The sequence below is a fragment of the Stigmatopora nigra genome, unplaced genomic scaffold (assembly GCF_051989575.1).
Source record: "Stigmatopora nigra isolate UIUO_SnigA unplaced genomic scaffold, RoL_Snig_1.1 HiC_scaffold_25, whole genome shotgun sequence".
NCBI lineage: Eukaryota > Metazoa > Chordata > Actinopteri > Syngnathiformes > Syngnathidae > Stigmatopora > Stigmatopora nigra.
This window is the reverse complement of record NW_027551604.1, coordinates 3,260,103-3,277,513: the sequence shown is the minus strand read 5'-3', so window position 1 is coordinate 3,277,513 and position 17,411 is coordinate 3,260,103. Positions and strand designations below refer to the sequence as shown.

At 41.7% G+C, this 17,411-nt stretch overlaps 2 protein-coding genes across 4 annotated transcripts; one reads left to right on the top strand and one right to left on the bottom strand.

Moving 5' to 3' along the window:
* The first annotated feature begins 2 nt into the window (after nt 1–2).
* On the top strand, nt 3–7,593 carry LOC144192137 (transmembrane protein 60-like). Of its 3 annotated transcripts, XM_077711195.1 has the most exons (4): nt 11–149; nt 886–979; nt 2,081–2,590; nt 7,251–7,593. In XM_077711195.1, the coding sequence occupies exon 3, from the start codon at nt 2,147–2,149 to the stop codon at nt 2,564–2,566; it is 420 nt and encodes a 139-aa protein (XP_077567321.1). In that variant the 5' UTR covers nt 11–149; nt 886–979; nt 2,081–2,146; the 3' UTR covers nt 2,567–2,590; nt 7,251–7,593. The 3 variants fall into 3 exon arrangements, with proteins under 3 accessions (XP_077567322.1, XP_077567321.1, XP_077567320.1); XM_077711194.1 differs by lacking the exon at nt 7,251–7,593 and having other exon boundaries at nt 2,081–2,751; XM_077711196.1 differs by lacking the exons at nt 886–979; nt 7,251–7,593 and having other exon boundaries at nt 3–149; nt 2,081–2,751.
* On the bottom strand, nt 3,180–12,721 carry LOC144192136 (lysine-specific demethylase RSBN1L-like). Its single transcript, XM_077711192.1, has 8 exons — nt 12,132–12,721; nt 11,760–11,891; nt 9,758–10,413; nt 7,466–7,603; nt 7,236–7,378; nt 6,399–6,566; nt 6,187–6,298; nt 3,180–5,338 (listed from the first exon to the last, which is right to left on the bottom strand). The coding sequence occupies exons 1-8, from the start codon at nt 12,631–12,633 to the stop codon at nt 4,214–4,216; spliced, it is 2,976 nt and encodes a 991-aa protein (XP_077567318.1). The 5' UTR covers nt 12,634–12,721; the 3' UTR covers nt 3,180–4,213.
* Between the last annotated feature and the right edge of the window lie 4,690 nt (nt 12,722–17,411).

Sequence of the window (17,411 nt, the reverse complement as noted above, 5' to 3'; positions counted from 1 at the left end):
TTGCCGGAAGTCGGTCTTTTCCGGAAGAATCTCGAAGCTACAAACAAAGTCTCTTAATAACTTGACAAGTTATTCCCCACAAACGAACAACAGAGGGTTAATTTTGGCCTAACATTGGCTCGGGGGTGCTGGAGCTCCTCCTGTGCTTGGTAAGACGTTTTCATCAATGTTTTTGTCTTTGTGCTAAACTTCTGCTACAAGTTACAGTAAAACTGGGTTAACAAATGTTGTTTTTATCAACGAATCCAATTTAAAGCGACTTTTTTGGTCGGTAAAAGAAACCAGAAACTAAAAGTAGAATTATTTGACTCGAATTATGAAATACATGAAGTACGATGTTGCTATAGGGAAGAATGTGTTTGTTATCTCGTTAGTTGAAATGCTTGTCTTAAAATGACCACTAGGGGTGGTGTTTAGCCACATCAGTGCTGAAATAATCCTTATTGAGCGCAGAAAAAAGTTTTCACTTTTTAGGTGCAATTTTATAAAAAAAATAATTTATAGAACGTTTTTCTCGTCAAAATAAGTGTATTTTTTTTCTTTCTTTTGAAACTTGGCTGCAAAAGCAAAAAAAACTTGAAAAAATTACAATTTCAAGTTATGTCTGAGGAAAAACTAAAAGTACAAGTACTACTGCCTACTCTCACAGGGTGGTGGCCCAGTGGTTAAGTCATCAGTCTACCACCTCTGTGGTCCTGGGTTCAAATCCCAGTGCATGCAAAGATTTTCCCAATATTATTCAGTTAAAAGAACAAGTACTACTGCTTAAGTGTCTAACTGAATAAGTATTCAGTGGTGGATGAAGCATTTTGTCAAAAAAAATGACTAAGTGTTTCACCCCATTTCTTTGGATAAAACTATAAGTACTACTGCTTTCTCTTATAGGTTGGTGGCCCAGTGGATAAGTCATCAGTTTGCCAACTCTTTGGTCCCTGGTTCAATTCCCAGTGCCAGCAAAGATTTTCCCACAATTGTTCAGGTAAAAGAATAAGTACAATTGCCTAAGTGTTTAATGTATAAGTATAAGTATTCAGTGGTAGATGAAGCATTTTGAGTAAAAAAATCACTAAGTGTTTCACCCCATTTCCTTGGATAAAACGTTTCAACACCCATGTATAAGTGGGGCACGAGTTGGTGTAGTGGGTTGCACACTCGCCTTTGCACGGAGAGAACGTGAGTTCGCTTCCCGGTGTCGGCGGTTCACTGACCAAGCAAGCGGTCGAGGGTCGGCCGAAGGCCGACCCGAGAACGCCTTTCGCACATACAGGTCCATTAAGTGTCTTCCGAACTGCCGAAGGCAGTTCGGAATATAACCTTTTGCTGAAAAGTATGACTAAGTGTTTCATATAAATTAAAAAGTTTTTCTTTTTTTTTTCCTTCTTCTTATTCCATTGACCAATTCTTCTTTCCAAGTATTTTCAGCCAAACGACAGCAGCGGGAATCGAACCCAGGTCTCCCACAAGGGAGTCCAGTGAACTAACCTCTGCGCCACCAATTGGCTTACACCTTTCTTTGTAATCATTTGAGTGTCTTGACTTCAAGTACACAGAAACAACTAAGTGAAAAAGTGTCCCAAGCGGGAATCAAACCCAGGTCTCCCAGGCGGGAGTCCAGTCATCTAACCTCTGCCCCACCAAGTGGCTACACTTTCCTTAGTAATCATTTGAGTGTCTTGACTTCAAGTACACAGAAACGATTAAGTGAAAATGTTTCCCGACCGGGAATCGAATCCCTGGTCTCCCACATGGGAGTCAAGTGAGTTAAGCTCTATGCCACGAATCGACGACACTTTCTTCTGTCATTATTGGAAGGTCTTGACTTCAAGTATATAGAAACAACTAAAGGAAAAATATGATAATCATTGCAACCAGGAGGGAAAGCAATGAAAGGAAGCTAACAGACAATTTGGAATTATTTAATTAATTAAAAAAGTATGCATGGACAAAATACAGATATTTCTTAGGCCAGCAGTGAAGGCCCTGATGGCACACCCCTACCAGGAAATGAAAAAAAATCATAAATATCCTGTTAGCAGTTTCTGAGTTGTTTTGACCATATTTCCATTCCTCTCATCTGTAGTTCCCGTGGAGGTCCACCAGAGGCCGCCAATGAGCTGACATTGACCTTCAGGCACTCCCGCCGTCCATGAAGATGTCCCTGGTTCAGCGGGTCTTCCTCTCATGGATCTTCAGCTTGATTTTCCTCATCATGCTGGTCCTCAAGCTAGAGGGAATGGTGCATTGGAACTGGTTTGTTATCTTCCTCCCCGTTTGGACCATGGACGCCGCGCTGGTTCTGCTGTTGCTGGTCAAGCTGGCCGCCCGTTGCCGGGCCGAGGCCGAGGCGGGGGGACGGCGGGGTCCTGCAGCCGCCGCCGCCGTGGCTCGACGTTTGTCCTGCCTGGCGGCCGTGGCCCTGAAGGCCACATTTTGCCTATGTCTGTGTTCCCGGCTGGAGGAGCTAATGGATGCCTGGCTCAGTGTGGTCTGCGTTCCCCTTTGGGTCCTCCTGGGGGGGTCCCTGTTGGAGCTGGGACGCAGAGTCTTCCGCTCGGATAGGGATTGAACGCCGGAGATGAGCCAATGACAGGTGGGGGGACAATTTTGAACTTTTTGAACAGGACAGGTCATCAAAAAGTGGAAAAGTAGATATTTACAGTTTGTTTGTTTTACAATTGTGTGGGAAATAGTGTTTTTTTTTTTTTAATTAAACTAAATAAATTGCCCTTTTTAATTAAAAAAATATATGAGGACTCAATTGACTTAATAATGATCAAAAAAATTGATTTTTGATCATTTTTAGGTCAATTGAGTCCAGCTCTTGTGTTGTTTTAAGTTAAAAAAAAAGGGCAATTTATTTAGTTTAATACATGAGCTGGACTCAATTGACCTAAAAATAATCAAAAATATATTTTTTTTGTTCATTTTTAGGTCAATTGAGTCCAGCTCATGTATTTTTTAAGTTAAAAAAGGGCAATTTATTTAGTTTAATTAATATTTGATGGGAAAATGTTAAATAAAACTATAAAACAAAGAGGCAACTTACTACAAAGATTGATTTTTTTTACATTTTCCGTCTAAATGACGAAAAAAATTAAAACATAGACAATTTATAGGTAAACAATATGCAATATAAATCCTAAAAAAATGACCCAAAAGTATGAAAGAGCAAAAATCCCTATTTTTGAACCATTTATTGAGGTTCCAAATCAGAGTATAAATCACACTACCAATTCTTTTCTTAGCAAATAAAATGTATTTACACTTTTTAAAAAATTCAACCAAAAAAAAAATCGGGACTCAAAAAAAAAAAAAAAAAACAACCTCATTATCCACATATGTTGTCTTCAAATAAAAACAAAGACATTTAAATGATATAAATAAGTTCTATGGAAAATAAAACTCGTCTTAGAAAAAAATATATGCCATTTCTGTATACATTTCCTCACTTGGGTGCTAATAACATCTATTTATGCTGTACAGTTTTTGGTACATACAGTATCATTTACATAATCACAGAATATTTGGGTTGACCAAAAAAAATAGATAAAAAAAAAATAGGACGACGACAATTAGAAGTTATAAAATAACCAGAATGAAGACAAGAGTAAAAATCGGAATAAAGTTGGAAATGAAGGAGAGAAAAAAAATCATATTATTATGAAAAAAATCCTAAAATTATGAAAAGAAAATAATAAAATTACCAAAATTAAGTGTAATATTATGTGAAAAAATTGTAACATTACGAGATTGAGAAATAACAAAAACAATTAAAAAAGCAGTCCATATAGGCAATATTGCCATGTCCTAATGTAGCATACTTTGATGTAATATTTATCTTATTTATACAACTTTAATGTCGTCATCCCATTTTTCCCCATCTTAATTTGGCCTTTGATACCCTGTGGAAGTCCCGACTTAAAACCAACGCTCATTTTGACCAAGTGCCGTCCCCCCAAATTCTTCCAAAACCCCAATTTTGGAACAAAATTCCACAAAAGCTCATTATTATGAATTCATAATTTGTGTATTGGTCCTACCCAAACAAAACAAAACAAACTAGGCACTGAATGAGGACATTTTCTGACCTAAAAAAAAAACAAACGACATTCTTCCTCCGTATGCAAATGTTGGGAGTGCATCCAGTTGAAATGACAAGACAAATTGAGCCATGGATTGGTCGCCACACCCCCCCAAGAAGACATTTTTTCCTTCACAGCAGAAGATCTTTACGTTGCGTTTTAAGCGACGGCGCCCTTGGCTGCGTTTGGGATCGCTCACTTTTGACTTTTTTCATCCCTTGGAAGGGAGCCCCTAGCGTCCGCCCATCACTGGCAGCCACGCCCACAGCCACGCCCCCTATGCCAGCTTTCGAACTCTGGAAGGAGAGCGCCACGGCTCGTCGAGCCTCTGCCGGTTTGAACAAATCGAAAGTAATAAGCGTCCTGGGTGCCTTTTTAGGCTCCTCCTTTTTAACATGACGGACAGCCTTAAGCTCCGCCTCCACCCGTTGCCCACTTTTCTCCTTCTTAGCCTGCCACACCTTGTGTCCATCGGGCGAGAGGGCCGGCGTACCATGCTCCCTTTCCTTCTTCCTGGGAGGCGGGACCGGAGGCGGAGCCAAAGTTGTCGGCACCGCCTCCAACTTGATCTTATCTTTGACCCTATGCTTCCTTTCACCCTCTTTACTCTTGTCTTTCCTGTCCTTGTCGTCTTTAGTCCTTTCTCTGGCCTCTTTACTGCGTTCCTTCTCCTCTTTAGTCCTTTCCCTGTCATGGCCGCCATGATGATGGTGATGATGATGATGGTGGTCTCGAACTCTGGCCTCTTTACTCCTCTCTTTGCTCCCGTCATCCTCCCGTCGGACTTTTTCCTTCTTGACAATTCCCATCTCGTCCTGGACTTGACTCCGGCATCTCTCCTGCTCTGGCTCCGCCTCCTTTTTGAGCTCCTCCTCCTTTTTGAGTGCCTTTTCTTTACACAGGAGCTCCTCCACTAGTTTGACCACCTTCTCCTCAAGCTCCTCCTCCTTGACGGGAAGTCGGACGTCTCCTGGCACGTGCCTCACTTCCTCCTCCTTTTCTTCCTCCTCTACCTCTTCATCCTCCTCTTCCTCTTGCTCCGCCTCCCGCCGCTCGTCTTCCTCGGAGTCGTTCTGGTGGTACTGCTTGAGTCGGACGTGCCAGGCCAAGCTGCAGACGGCCGACACCGTCTTGAACTGGTGGATGACGCCCCGTGGGATGAAGTAGATGTCGTCGTGGTAGAGCTGGATGCGGGCGTAGCGGATGCCCTCGCGACGCAGTTGGTTCAGCTTGGCGTCGTCGATCCACTGCACGCACTGCGACCAGAAGCCGGTGCGTCGAGGAAGAGAAAGAAAAAAGATTCTGTCAACTTCCCGCTCGGAACACGTTTCAACTCATTTCGACATTTTTGACTGGCGTATTTTCCGCACTATAAGGCGCAACTAAAGGGCATTCGTATACAGGTCAATCTAGTGCAAGGGTGTCAGACTCGGGTTGGTTTGCGGGCCGCATTAACGTCAACTCGACGTCATTTGGGCTGGACCATTTTAGATATTATAATTAGAATTTTTTTTTTTCATTAATGGATTAAAAGCCCTGAATATTCCATTTTTTTATAGATCTAAAACAATGTTTATTTTAGCTTTTTCTTAATATATTTTAAGAGTTTACAAAATGATTTTTGAACTAAAAACAGGAAAAAAATGATTAAAAATTACAATTATTGATTTAAAAAGAGGAAATAGGAGAATTTAAAATACATCTATACTTTTTATAGATCTAAAACAATGTTTATTTTGGCTTTTTTATATTTTTTTACGTTTTGCAGCATGATTTTTGAACCGAAATCACAGAAAAAAATGGATTAAAAAATGACAATTATTGATTTAAAAAGGGGAAAAAATCAGGAAATGTAATATACATCTATACTCTTCATTTTAATTTGATCCTAAAACATCAAGTCAGCACTCATGATTGACTTTCCCGGGCCACAAAAAATGATGCGGCAGACCAGATTTGGCCCCCGGGCCACCACTTTGACACCTATGATCTAGTGTAGATATACCACTAGCCCTAACCACTACTACAGCTCTACCTAGCGATCGTATAACACAAGTATTCAGCAAAGCTACCACCACAAAAAAGATTGGACTTATTCGGGCACCTGAGACAGCGGCGGCTCGTGAAGGTCCAGCTGCAACCTCATCACCACATCTGGGAAATCGGCGGCGTGGAAGCACACCACATCTTTAGTGATGCGCGCGGGGGTGTCGCTCCTGCAAGACAATCCAACAAAAAAAACACTCCAATTGTGCCGTCACATTCCAAATGCTAAAATGCTAACTTCAAACAATATTTGTTGATTTGGGGACTCACTCTTCGCCACATCGGACGGCCTTCAGCACCCCCACGGCGGCCGTGGTTTGCCTCTCGAAGCCTTGGCCGATGTGGTCGGCGTGGGCCCGGGTGCGATCTTCGAACAGCATCTCGCGGGGCTCGCTGGCTCGGGGGAGGTACTGCAAGTTCTTGATTTCGTTGGTGGACCTGCCATGGTTAAACACATTTAATTAATTAAAAAAATAAAAATAAAAAAAACATGTCGTGAAACCACAAAAGTTAATATTTGAGGGAGTACTGTATTTTTCATGCTTTCTATGTCCTGTTTTTCCACTTTTTTTTACCCTCAAAGGAGGCTTTTCATATACTGTATTTTCACAACTATAAGGCGCACCCTCAGTGGATGACATTTTTTCCATATATAAGGCGCACTGGATTATAAGGCGCACTGTCTATTTTGGAGAAAATTTAAGATTTGTAAGTGCGCCTTATAGTCGTGAAAATACGGTAATTGCTATTGACTTCCATGTATGAAGCACTCACTACTTTACAGTCACCTCTAGAGCCAGCCATTGTTGAGGTTTTGGATTTTTTTTTGTATCAAATCTTGCAGTGGGGGAGGAGCTATATGATGGAAGATATTGTAAACTAAGATGGCTGATCTGCATATTTAACAGTATTGTTTCAGTTCAGACGTTTGTGTTTTTTTAATATCCGACAGTGTTGGTTTTCTGTTTTTTTCCATATATAAGGCGCACTGGATTATAAGGCGCACCGTCTATTTTGGAGAAAATGTGAGACTTTTAAGTGCGCTTTATAGTCGTGAAAATACGGTATATGTATTTTGTAAAGTTCTATATTTAAAGGGAAAGTGACCTTTTTCTTTTGAAGGGTGACTTGGGCATGTCAGCCATGGGGATCATCTGCTCCCCGGGTCGGACCCACATGATGGGGCCGTCGTCGCTGTCCGTGGGGCTCTGGAGCCGCAGGCTGGAGAAAGTTCCCCAGGGTAGAGTACGCTGTGGAAGGAAAATGGTCATAATGCCATGAATGAAAACCCATTTTTCAAAAAGTTCTTTTCCAAAGCCGACAATGACAAAGATTACCTCCAAAAATGGCGAATCCTCCAACATTTGGATGAACTCGGGGAAGTAGTCACCGACCTCTTCGTCCACGGCGCCCACCAGGCTGACTTGCCGCATGGCGCCGGCCCGGTACGTCCCCTGGGAGTACGTCCGCTTGACCTAAGGCGTGGGACGAAGACAATGAGTGACGACACTCAACAAAAAAGTACTTTTATATCATATTAAAACTATCGATACATGCATATTTGGAATGTTTTGATTTGTTTGTTTGACATAGTGACATATATTTGATTAAAATGACATTTGACATGGGACAAAAATGAACTATTTATAACGATAAATAACTTTTATGAAAAATGTTAAATTGCCATGTGTCCAAGTGGCGGCCCGGGGGCCAAATCTGGCCCGCCACATCATTTTGTGTGGCCCGGGAAAGTAAATGATGAGTGCCGATTTTCTGTTTTTAGGATCAAATTAAAATGAAGAGTATAGATCTATATTATATTTCCTGATTTTCCCCCTTTTAAATTAATAATTGTCATTTTTTAATCAATTCTTTCTGTGTTTTTAGTTCAAAAATAATTTTGTAAAATATAAAAAATATAAAAATATTTAGTTTTCTGTAATATCTAAAAATAAAATTTAAAAAAAGCGAAAATAAACATTGTTTTATATGTATAAAAAATGAATATTCAGGGATTTTAATCCAGTTCTTTTAATCCATTTATAAAAAAATATCCGCAAATTGATCTAAAAACCAATCTGAAATAACAATCATGCTAACATTGTGATGTCATCATTTTTGCCCATTCCTACCCACATAAAAGCAGAAAACAATAGCTCAAAAACACAAAATTATCCATAAAAAAACCCTTTAAAAAAACAAAAAACTGTTTTAACTATCTAGAACTCAATTACCCATCGTTTAAATAATTGATAACTCCTCTGCTGCCAACCCTCCCAGTCAAAACCCAATCCAGGTCTCATCTTTTCTCTAAAAAAGGCTTACTACAGGCCATAGAGGGCGGCCAAAGATTTTCCCCCAAAAAAAACGGATCTGAGAATTTATGCTAATAACGAAGCACCGGGGGGCGAGTCGGCGCGTGCCGCCCGTGTGGGCGCGCCGAGGGGAGGGAGTAAGTAATCTGATTACACAACTCCACCAAGGAGACCTTGGCAAACGCTGGTGGTGGCGGAGAGGGGCCCCCGGAATGGAATAATTTTAGGTTAGTGTGACCTAAATGGATCCCTCGTAGCGTTTCGCGGCACGGGAAGGAGGCACATTTTATGACCGGGATATAATTTAAGTGCCGTCGCGTCGAGCACCCGCGTTTTCGCCGCCGATATAATTAGACGCTTGGTAATATGGGGAAGAAAATGCTGAGGTGTCATTTACATTCTCGGTTGGATGTTGTCAATGGGAGAACGTCTTATTGGTGGGAAAACACGATGATAATCAAACATGAGATTCTCCATATTGGAATAATACGCGGTTAATGTAGACCAGACATGGTTGCGATAAATGAAAAAACAAAAAGTAGGAATACCCCTATTATATATTTTTTTTGTGACCCAGTAGTAAGTTTCATCGTCGATTTTTCACATTTTTATGAAGTTCATTTTTTTTAGTTGAAAAAAAATTCCCAGAAAAAAAAATCAGCAATGTAGTGAAGCCGTGATATTTGAGGGATTACTGTATTTTTTTTCAATTGGTTAAGGAGTTGTTTTCTAGATAGTCATTATTATTGACTATATATTGATAAGTAATTATTTTTTCCTTAATTTGCATGATCTGTATAAAAGCCTTGACATATGCTGGATCAATTGTTAACTTGTTGTATGCTGTTGGTGTCTAATCCGGTTTGAGTGGGAGGGCTGGCAGTGACAGTAATCCTTGATATTTTGACCAAATCAAAAATAATGAGACTGATCTTAGACCCATTGTAGAAATGCTGTGTTTAAAAATGTTTTACTCTTTAATGATTTTTCATCCTAAATTTTATTTGTTTTTAGTTCAAAAAGCATTTTTTTAATATCTGTTTTAAATCTATAACAAACTGACTATTTTGGACTTTTGATCCTGTTTTTTTATTCTGATTAAAAATATATCTTAATATATCTAAAATGATCTTTTATTTTTCACTGTAAATAAACATTTTTCCAAATACAATATATACTCTTTTTTTTCCTTTTAAATAAAAAAAAACAAAAGCTTAAAACAACATAAATTTAAAAATTTGCCCTATTTCCTGACTATTCTTCCTTCAAACCCCTCCCCCTTCTTAAAGCGACAGCGTCACTCTCATGACTTACCTGAGTGTGGAAGTTGACCATGGTGGTAGTCTCGATATCCTTCTTCCCCAGCACCTCCATCTTAACGGGGGCGTTCGGGAATTTATAGGAGAAATAATCCAAAAAATCCGGCAGATAGGACGCCGCCCCGTGTATGATCCCCATGACGAAACGTGCCGCTTGTGCCTCGTCCTCGCTAAACGACAACGTAACAAACTCCTGGGCGAAACGCTGCATTTGAGCCGGAGAGAGACCCGAGAGCTGCTCACTATAGGCACGTGCCACCGAGGCGCCGCCATTGGCTTGAATCTCCACATTGATCAGGTGACCAAACTCCAGTCCAGGTGGTGTGGACGGAGTGGGCGGAGCCGCCGGGCCGGGAGGCGGCGAGCCGCAACCAGTTTTGTCCCCGACCACGGCGGCGGGAGGAGGAGGGTCCTGGCGGCGTGCTCCGTGATGGCCGACGGCGCCGCTGTTGCCGTTAATCCGGGTGAGGAAGTCGGCCAGTCCGAGGGAGACGGCCGAGTGGGCGGTCTGGCAAGAGCGGTGGTATGTTTTGGGGCGGTTGTGGCGTTCTTTGGCTCGTTCGCCATCTTTGTGCTTCTTTTTCTTCTTCTTTTTTAGCTTCTTCAACAATAGGTCCTCTTGGGAGAGGGCTTTGGGTTTCTCCTTGGGTTCTGGTATGGTAGAAAAGAGGGGAAAAATGAGCATGATTGAAATTGTTAAGAAGAAAAATAAATGATTATGTTTCAGTGGCATCGACGTGGATGGACTAGCTAGCCCAGGGGTGGGCAAAGTTTTGGGCCCGGGGGCCATATTGACTTTAAAAATGTGACAGATGGGCGGGGTCATCACAAGATAGGATACATTTAAAAAAGTGCATCCGTTAACAGTACATATGAAACATAAACAGAAAAAAAGGACTAAAGTTTTAACATACTCATCACTCTTAAAGTCAAAAGTATAAAGTACAAAGTCAAGTAAAAAGGAATGTATTAAGAAATATTAAAATGTCATTTAAAAAAAGATAGAGGGGCTGTAAAACACGAAAAACAAATAAGAGTGGACAGAGCTACTGCCACTGGCTTCCGCGTGACGGCGCCATCTTGGGGGGAAAAATACATTATTTGGACAACGTCGGCGGGCCGGATGTGGCTCTCGAGCCGTAGTTTGCCCATGTCTGAGCTAGCCTGAGTTAGCTCATCGTTAGAGGTGATGTCAGAAAAACATTTTTTAATTGACTGTTGATTTCACTTGAACTACTTATTTATTTGTTTCTTATTTACTTATTATTTGTCTGTTTGTTGTTATTTTTTAACAAAGTGGTGGAAGCTTTAAATCTCATTATACTAATAATGACAATAAAAGCATTCGATTCAAATTTTAAATTATGTGACAGCCATTTTATGTCACATCCCAAGTTGCAATCTTTTATTTATTTATATGGCAACAAGCATTTTTTTATGTCACTTTTAACCATGCATAAACAAACTCAAGCGCAACTGCATTTAAAAAAAAAAAGAAGTAATAAAACCGGGCCATTTGATTGGTTAAAACGTGACATTTTCCAATTTGATAAGGTTGACTACAATTTGATTCAGATTTATTTCAAGAGCATGATAGATGTGAGTTAGATTTAAAAAATGAGAACGAGATACATTATCAAATGTCAAAATCAAAGTATTTATGCCGCTACAAATCAAAGTCAAGAATAAAACGCTACCGTGAATGTCAGGCCTGGCGCCGCGAGAAATTTGGGAGAAAATATCAACATTGGGACGCTCAACGGCAGAAATTCGGGAAAAAATATGAATATTATGCATGGCGAACTTCCTTTAACTACAATATTATTAATGATAATAGGGGTGACCCTACTTTTCGATTATTGCGGCCATGTTTGGTCTACTTTAACGACGATATTCGAGGGATTACTACATTTGTATACTTTATAGTGAAGCTATAGATTGGAATAAACATGTAAAATGACAATAAACGCGTTAAATTGAATCATTTTCCTGCTTACCTTTCTGAGGAGGAAATCCAACATCCCCATTTTCCTTAGAAATATCACGTTCTGGAGGCAGTTTGTGGTTTTTCCACTCTTTACTACTCTTTTCCTTCTTGCTATCCCGCTCTTTCTCCTTGTTGTTGTGATCTAAAAAGAAAATCAAGGTGACGCTTATAATACAAGTGATAAAAGGATAAACATTTCCACGTGGAAGAGACTCCTCCACATGCGTGCAATATTCAGGCCTGATGCGCCCATAAAACGCATACGGTGGCCTGCGAAAATAGTCTGGTTTATGTGGTAGTGTTTTTGGGTTTGTTTGGGTTATTTGTTTTCTTTTAAAATTTAAAGGGGAAGGTTTGTGGATACTACGGGGGTTGGTCGTACCTCTTTGCGGCGTCTTGACATCGCTGTTCTCGGTCTTTGTATGGCAGCTAGCGGGGTTGACTTTCTCCACGGACGGGGCCGAAATACGCTGCGCTTCGCCGCTTTTCTCCCGGTGCCGTTTCTCCTTAGCCCGTTTCTCTTTGGACGGTGAAGCCAGAAAGTTGCTTATTTTGAAGATTTTCCGAGCGGGAGTCGGAGTAGGAGTCGTTACTCCCGGTACTAGCGCCGCGGTAGAGTGGCTCGCCTTGGCCGGGCCGAAACTCCATTTCGCTGGGCTCCCGCAACTCGCTTTCCCGTTGTGTTTTTCCCCTACGCACAGCTCTCCGTTGACTTTCCGGTGTTTGGGTCGTTTCTCCTCCACGCGGACTCGCTTTAAGGGTGGCGGGTGAATGTCGTTGGAAGACTGCGGTCGGCTCTCCGGAGGCCGTTTAGCTAGCAGCGCTTGGGGGGAATTTGTTTGGCTGTTCGCTGCGAAATGCATGGAGTCCACGGACTCGGCCATCTTGGAAGTTTCTATTTTTTACGGCCAGACGTAACTGGTGCGTCAGAGCCCACGGAGGCGGGGCCTATAATCTGACGTAGGCACGTATGGATGCGGAAGTGCAACGCGGAAGTTTTCCCCTGGCACGTTTTCGGGATGTTGACTACAAATGTTCCTTTTTTTTTGGTTGAATCTAGAAATGCCACTCATTTTTTTGCAATTAGTGCTTCATTTTATTTTATCAATAATTATTCCCATGAATAAAAAAATATTTTAATTATCTTAAGATAATAAAAAAGCAAGTCCTTAATTATAACTCAATCAGAAAGTGTTAAAAAAATAACGCCTGTCTTTGTATCATTATTTTAAGGTCATTTTATATGTATTTTAATTTATTTTAAGTCATGCAAGTGTATCGTTATTTTTGTCTGCCTTTATTTTAAAGTTAAAAAAACATGCAAGTTCTAATACAACCGCTAGGGGGCAGTGTAGTAAAATAAAAATTGGTACATGACTCCAAAGTTGCTTTTTTATATATTATTATTTTACTATTACTTTTGCATATGCTGTATATATACTACAACCATCTTATACGTATATATTTTGTATTAATTTCATGCTTATGTGCACTGTAATGTCTCTTTTCATGTCAATTTGTTCACTGTGTAAAGACTTATCAGGATATTTACCAAAAAAATCAAAATTATTAAAACAAAACCATATTATTTCACTAAAAAAATATTTCTTTGATCCATAGAATATACCTTATCGCCTGCCATTGACGACAATCAATGTCCAAGAGTCAAATACATGATTATAAAGGGTTAATTGTGGAAATATATTGAATTACAGGTATTCAGGTTAGCCAACAACAACCTAATCAACCTTATTTTTTTCTAGTCTGCGTCCCAATTCATCCCAGATGTGTCAGGACAAATCCAGTTGTTTTCAAGTGACCATTTTAAAAGTCATCTTGACACACGGTGAAAGAATGTCTGCTATCGTCAAGCGTCAAGTGGATGAAAGAGTGTGACAGAGGACATTTTGTAATGTTTTTTTTTTTCAACAATACGACTTGGATGGAGATGAAGTAGCCCGCCAGTCTGGAAACTCCAGCCACGCTCAGATGTTTGGGCGAAAAAGACAACTGTGTTTACAACAGGCGGCTCACTGGGGGGAAATTCAAAACAGTCTTGACCAGCGGGCTCCGACCGGGACGACAAGACGCTGTCCATAAATGGACAAAAGCCCACAGAGAAGCCATTAAGATCAACTGCCATCCTTTTCTCACACTTGATTCCACAGTATTTATATGATATCATATTTGCCAATTGCACTTAATGCTCACATCATGGCCAGGCTTACAAATAGGCCTTCAAAATAAATGATCCCGCCTTCAAAATAAATGATTCTAGTAACAATATAGGTCTGAAATGCTCGTCGGGCTCGCAGTCCTGGGGTCAAGGGATCGATCCCAAACCCTAACCCTAACCCCTGTTGACCTGGTTGTCCTTAATCTCCTCATGCCCTGCGATTGGCTGCCCACTCAATCAGGGTGTCCCCCCACCTGGTACCCGTAGTGAACAGGGATAGGCTCTGGCACCCCCGTGAGGCTAAGCAACTGTGAATATGACCGAAGATTTATCTATCATTTTGTCAGCTAAACAGCCTCTCCCTGTTGTTTTGCTGCCGACCATTTGTAAGCCCTGCCATTGGTCCAAAAGAGTGACCTAACAGGAAAGCCCCATAAACACACACATGGAGTGTACGTCAATATCCAAGAATCCCTCATGTCCTCACTACAAAATCAAACAAACAACACCAGGACTAGCAAAATATCCTCATTTTTCACAAGACGGAGCACAGCAGAACCAAAAAAATAATAAACTATGACGGACCAAGTCGCGCAAGATAGCGTGTCTCAAAATGTAAACACATCTCTCACACACATTTTGTCCAAGCAATGAAGTGTGTTTGCATTCCGCTCTTTTTACTTAACAAATGCATCCTCTTATCTTATGGCAGGGGTGTCGAAAATAAGGCCCGTGGCCTGAAACAGGGCCCGGGAGGGACTTTGTTTATTCTGTACGTACATAAACATGTTTATGCTTTTATTTTGACATCTTTGTTTCCTTTCCGTAGTCACATTTGTTCATTCGCCATCTTGCCGTCAAAACGAAGTCTTTGGAATGTGGGAGGAAATCGGAGTACCCAGAGAAAACCCACACGGGCCCGAGGAATAACATGCAAACTCTACACAGGTGGACCGACCTGGATTTGAACCCAGGACCCCAAAGCTACGAGGCCCCCGTGCTAACCACTGATTTCAGATTACTTTATACGCATTAGGCTCGCACGGGGGTGCTGGAGCCTATCCCAGCTGAGGTGGGGGACATCCACTATGTCATTATTTATTATTATTACTTATACATAATATTATTTATTCTGAATCAAATTGATCTAAAACACATTTTTAAAAATGCATTTCCAACCCAAAAAAATGAAAAAATACTATTTAGGATTTTAAAAAATGCAATTATTTATTTTAAAAAGTGTAAACAGTCCTTCTACATCTCTAATCTTCATTTGAATTTGATGATAAAGCAGAAAGTCACAATTTACTTTTTCGGACCGCTCAAAATGAGGCGGCGGACCAGATTCGGCCCGCGGACCACCGATTTGACACCGCTGCGATTTAATGCAATTTAACTCAAATGTCACTAATGTGGCGATTAGATAAGAGCGCCTCTCTAAGCTTTACTTAGTCTTACTCTTTTCAATGTTTATCAAAGTATTATCCAGTGCTTTGCTAGCCTCCGCCTAGCAACGATCTGTTTTAACCACTATCTTAGTGATGTTTAGTTTTTTTAAAGGGGGATTTCATCCTCCCCAATAAAAAAAAAAAAACTTCTCCAGCCATTGGCCCAAAACGTGGACAAAAAACGGCCAAAATGAGCTCGTAAAACCTTGCAGTTGTTCCAGCTAATCCAGGATATGAATGTGTTTTTCCATTCGTGCTAAGCTAGCTAGCTAGCTAGCTAGCATTGCGACACACTTGTTTTCATTCATTTTTACTTGTAGAACTTATGATCTTATGCCGAAAATATGCGGGAGGTGAGTAAAGATGCGTACTTTTTGAGAACAGATGAGCCTCGACGGGGGTTTAAACGCTTAAAGCCTGCATGGGGTCAACTTTTCAATTGTTTTTCCGAGAGTTGGTTGCCATGACGACGCCGGGAGATGTGTCTCAGCTGTCTTTTTTTAAACCGTGGCCAATGGGAAACGTTTGGGCTGTCAGTGTGTGGGAAGTGTGCGGGTTTAGGTGGAAACTGAAGGGAAATATAAACAGTGGATTGAGATAAAATGGCTAATTGAATTTAAAGGTTTTTGGGGTGTAAATTTGGTGAGTGGTTAGTTTGTTGGCCTCGCAAGTCTGAGGTTCTGGGTTCAAATCCAGGTCGGTACACCTGTGTGGAGTTGGCATGTTGTCCCAGGGCCTAATTGGGTTTTCTCTGGGTACTCTGGTTTCCTCCCACATTACAAAAATATGCATGCTAAGCTGATTGGACACTCTAAATTGCCTCTAGCTATTATTGGATGTCCTTTGTCTCCTCGGATGATTGGTCGCCGATCTTTTGGTGGGCGGTAAAATGGTGACAGAGAGTTTACTGTTGAAAGCAGCTCTCAAAATTATATTTATGATAGAGAATTTAATATCTAAGAGAGAGAGAGAGAGAGTTTAATATCTAAGTACATTTGACTGGCGACCAAAACAATAGCGACCAAACGTCCGATCACGGCGATTGGCTGGCCACCAATTCAGGGTGTCCCCCGCCTTTGACCCAAAGTCAGCTGGGATAGGCTCCAGCACCCCCTGCAAACCTAGTGAGCATAAAGCATTTCATAAAAAAATGTGATGAGACATTTAAAAAAAGCACTATTATTCGCCCCTTCCACTCAAACCAGATTGGACGCGTACTTCTATTCAACTAGTCAACTATTTTATACCAAAACAAACTTGTCCGGCCCACATGAGGTCTAGTTGTCACAACCCAACACAAGATCAGACCCCCTCCCCCCCTCCCCCATGGAATAAACTCATTCTCCACCCACTTAAACGCAATTGGACATCTATCTCCGTCCAAAAATCACCAAGTGCGTGCCTCTATTTCTGCCATGGACGTCTCCAAAGCTCCAATATGAAGCCCCCCACCCCCCTCCCCATCCTGACCTCATCTTCTCCCGCCCACCTGGCCGCCTCCTCCCTGACGGACCGAGATGGTCCCGGGTATTAAACCCCACCCGCCTCTTCTCCTCTCACTCGAGATGAAGTCGACAATACTCTTCACCTTGGCGACCTTTTTAGCCTCCGTCCGTCTCTCCCGGGGGGGTTCGGCTCCTTGCACAGCCACTCTGCAGCCCGGGGGTCCGTGCAGACCGGGCCAGGCTGGTTGCCCCTACCTCCTGACCCTGCCCCCATTGACACTACACCTGCCAGAACCTTTCCGGGAACTAGACGGACTCTTGAAAGACTTGGAAACGCTGAAGGAGGACGTAGAGTGGCTGAGGAGGACGTGCCAAGACGGCGGGAGACGTTATCCGGAGAGCAGGTATGATGGGACGGCGGATTTACGGGTGGGGGGCCGTCGGGAGAAGACCGAGTGTGGTGAAAAAGCGGGTCGTAAAGAGGACATGGCGGGAAAAAATGGAATGTCAGAGGAGTTAAACGGAGACATTCGAATGAAGGGAGGACTGGTTGAAATGGACGGGAAGACAAAAGAGACACGGGTGAAGACGGG

What these genes read in the sequence shown, in the direction of transcription:
- LOC144192136 (XM_077711192.1), bottom strand. Translation starts at nt 12,633, where the DNA reads ATGGCCGAGTCCGTGGACTCCATGCATTTCGCAGCGAACAGCCAAACA. An exon ending in TGGATTTCCTCCTCAGAAAG is followed by an intron (nt 10,414 to 11,759) that starts GTAAGCAGGAAA and finishes CTACCATACCAG; the next exon opens with AACCCAAGGAGAAACCCAAA. An exon ending in GCCGTCCGATGTGGCGAAGA is followed by an intron (nt 6,299 to 6,398) that starts GTGAGTCCCCAA and finishes ATTGTCTTGCAG; the next exon opens with GAGCGACACCCCCGCGCGCA.
- LOC144192137 (XM_077711195.1), top strand. Translation starts at nt 2,147, where the DNA reads ATGAAGATGTCCCTGGTTCAGCGGGTCTTCCTCTCATGGATCTTCAGC.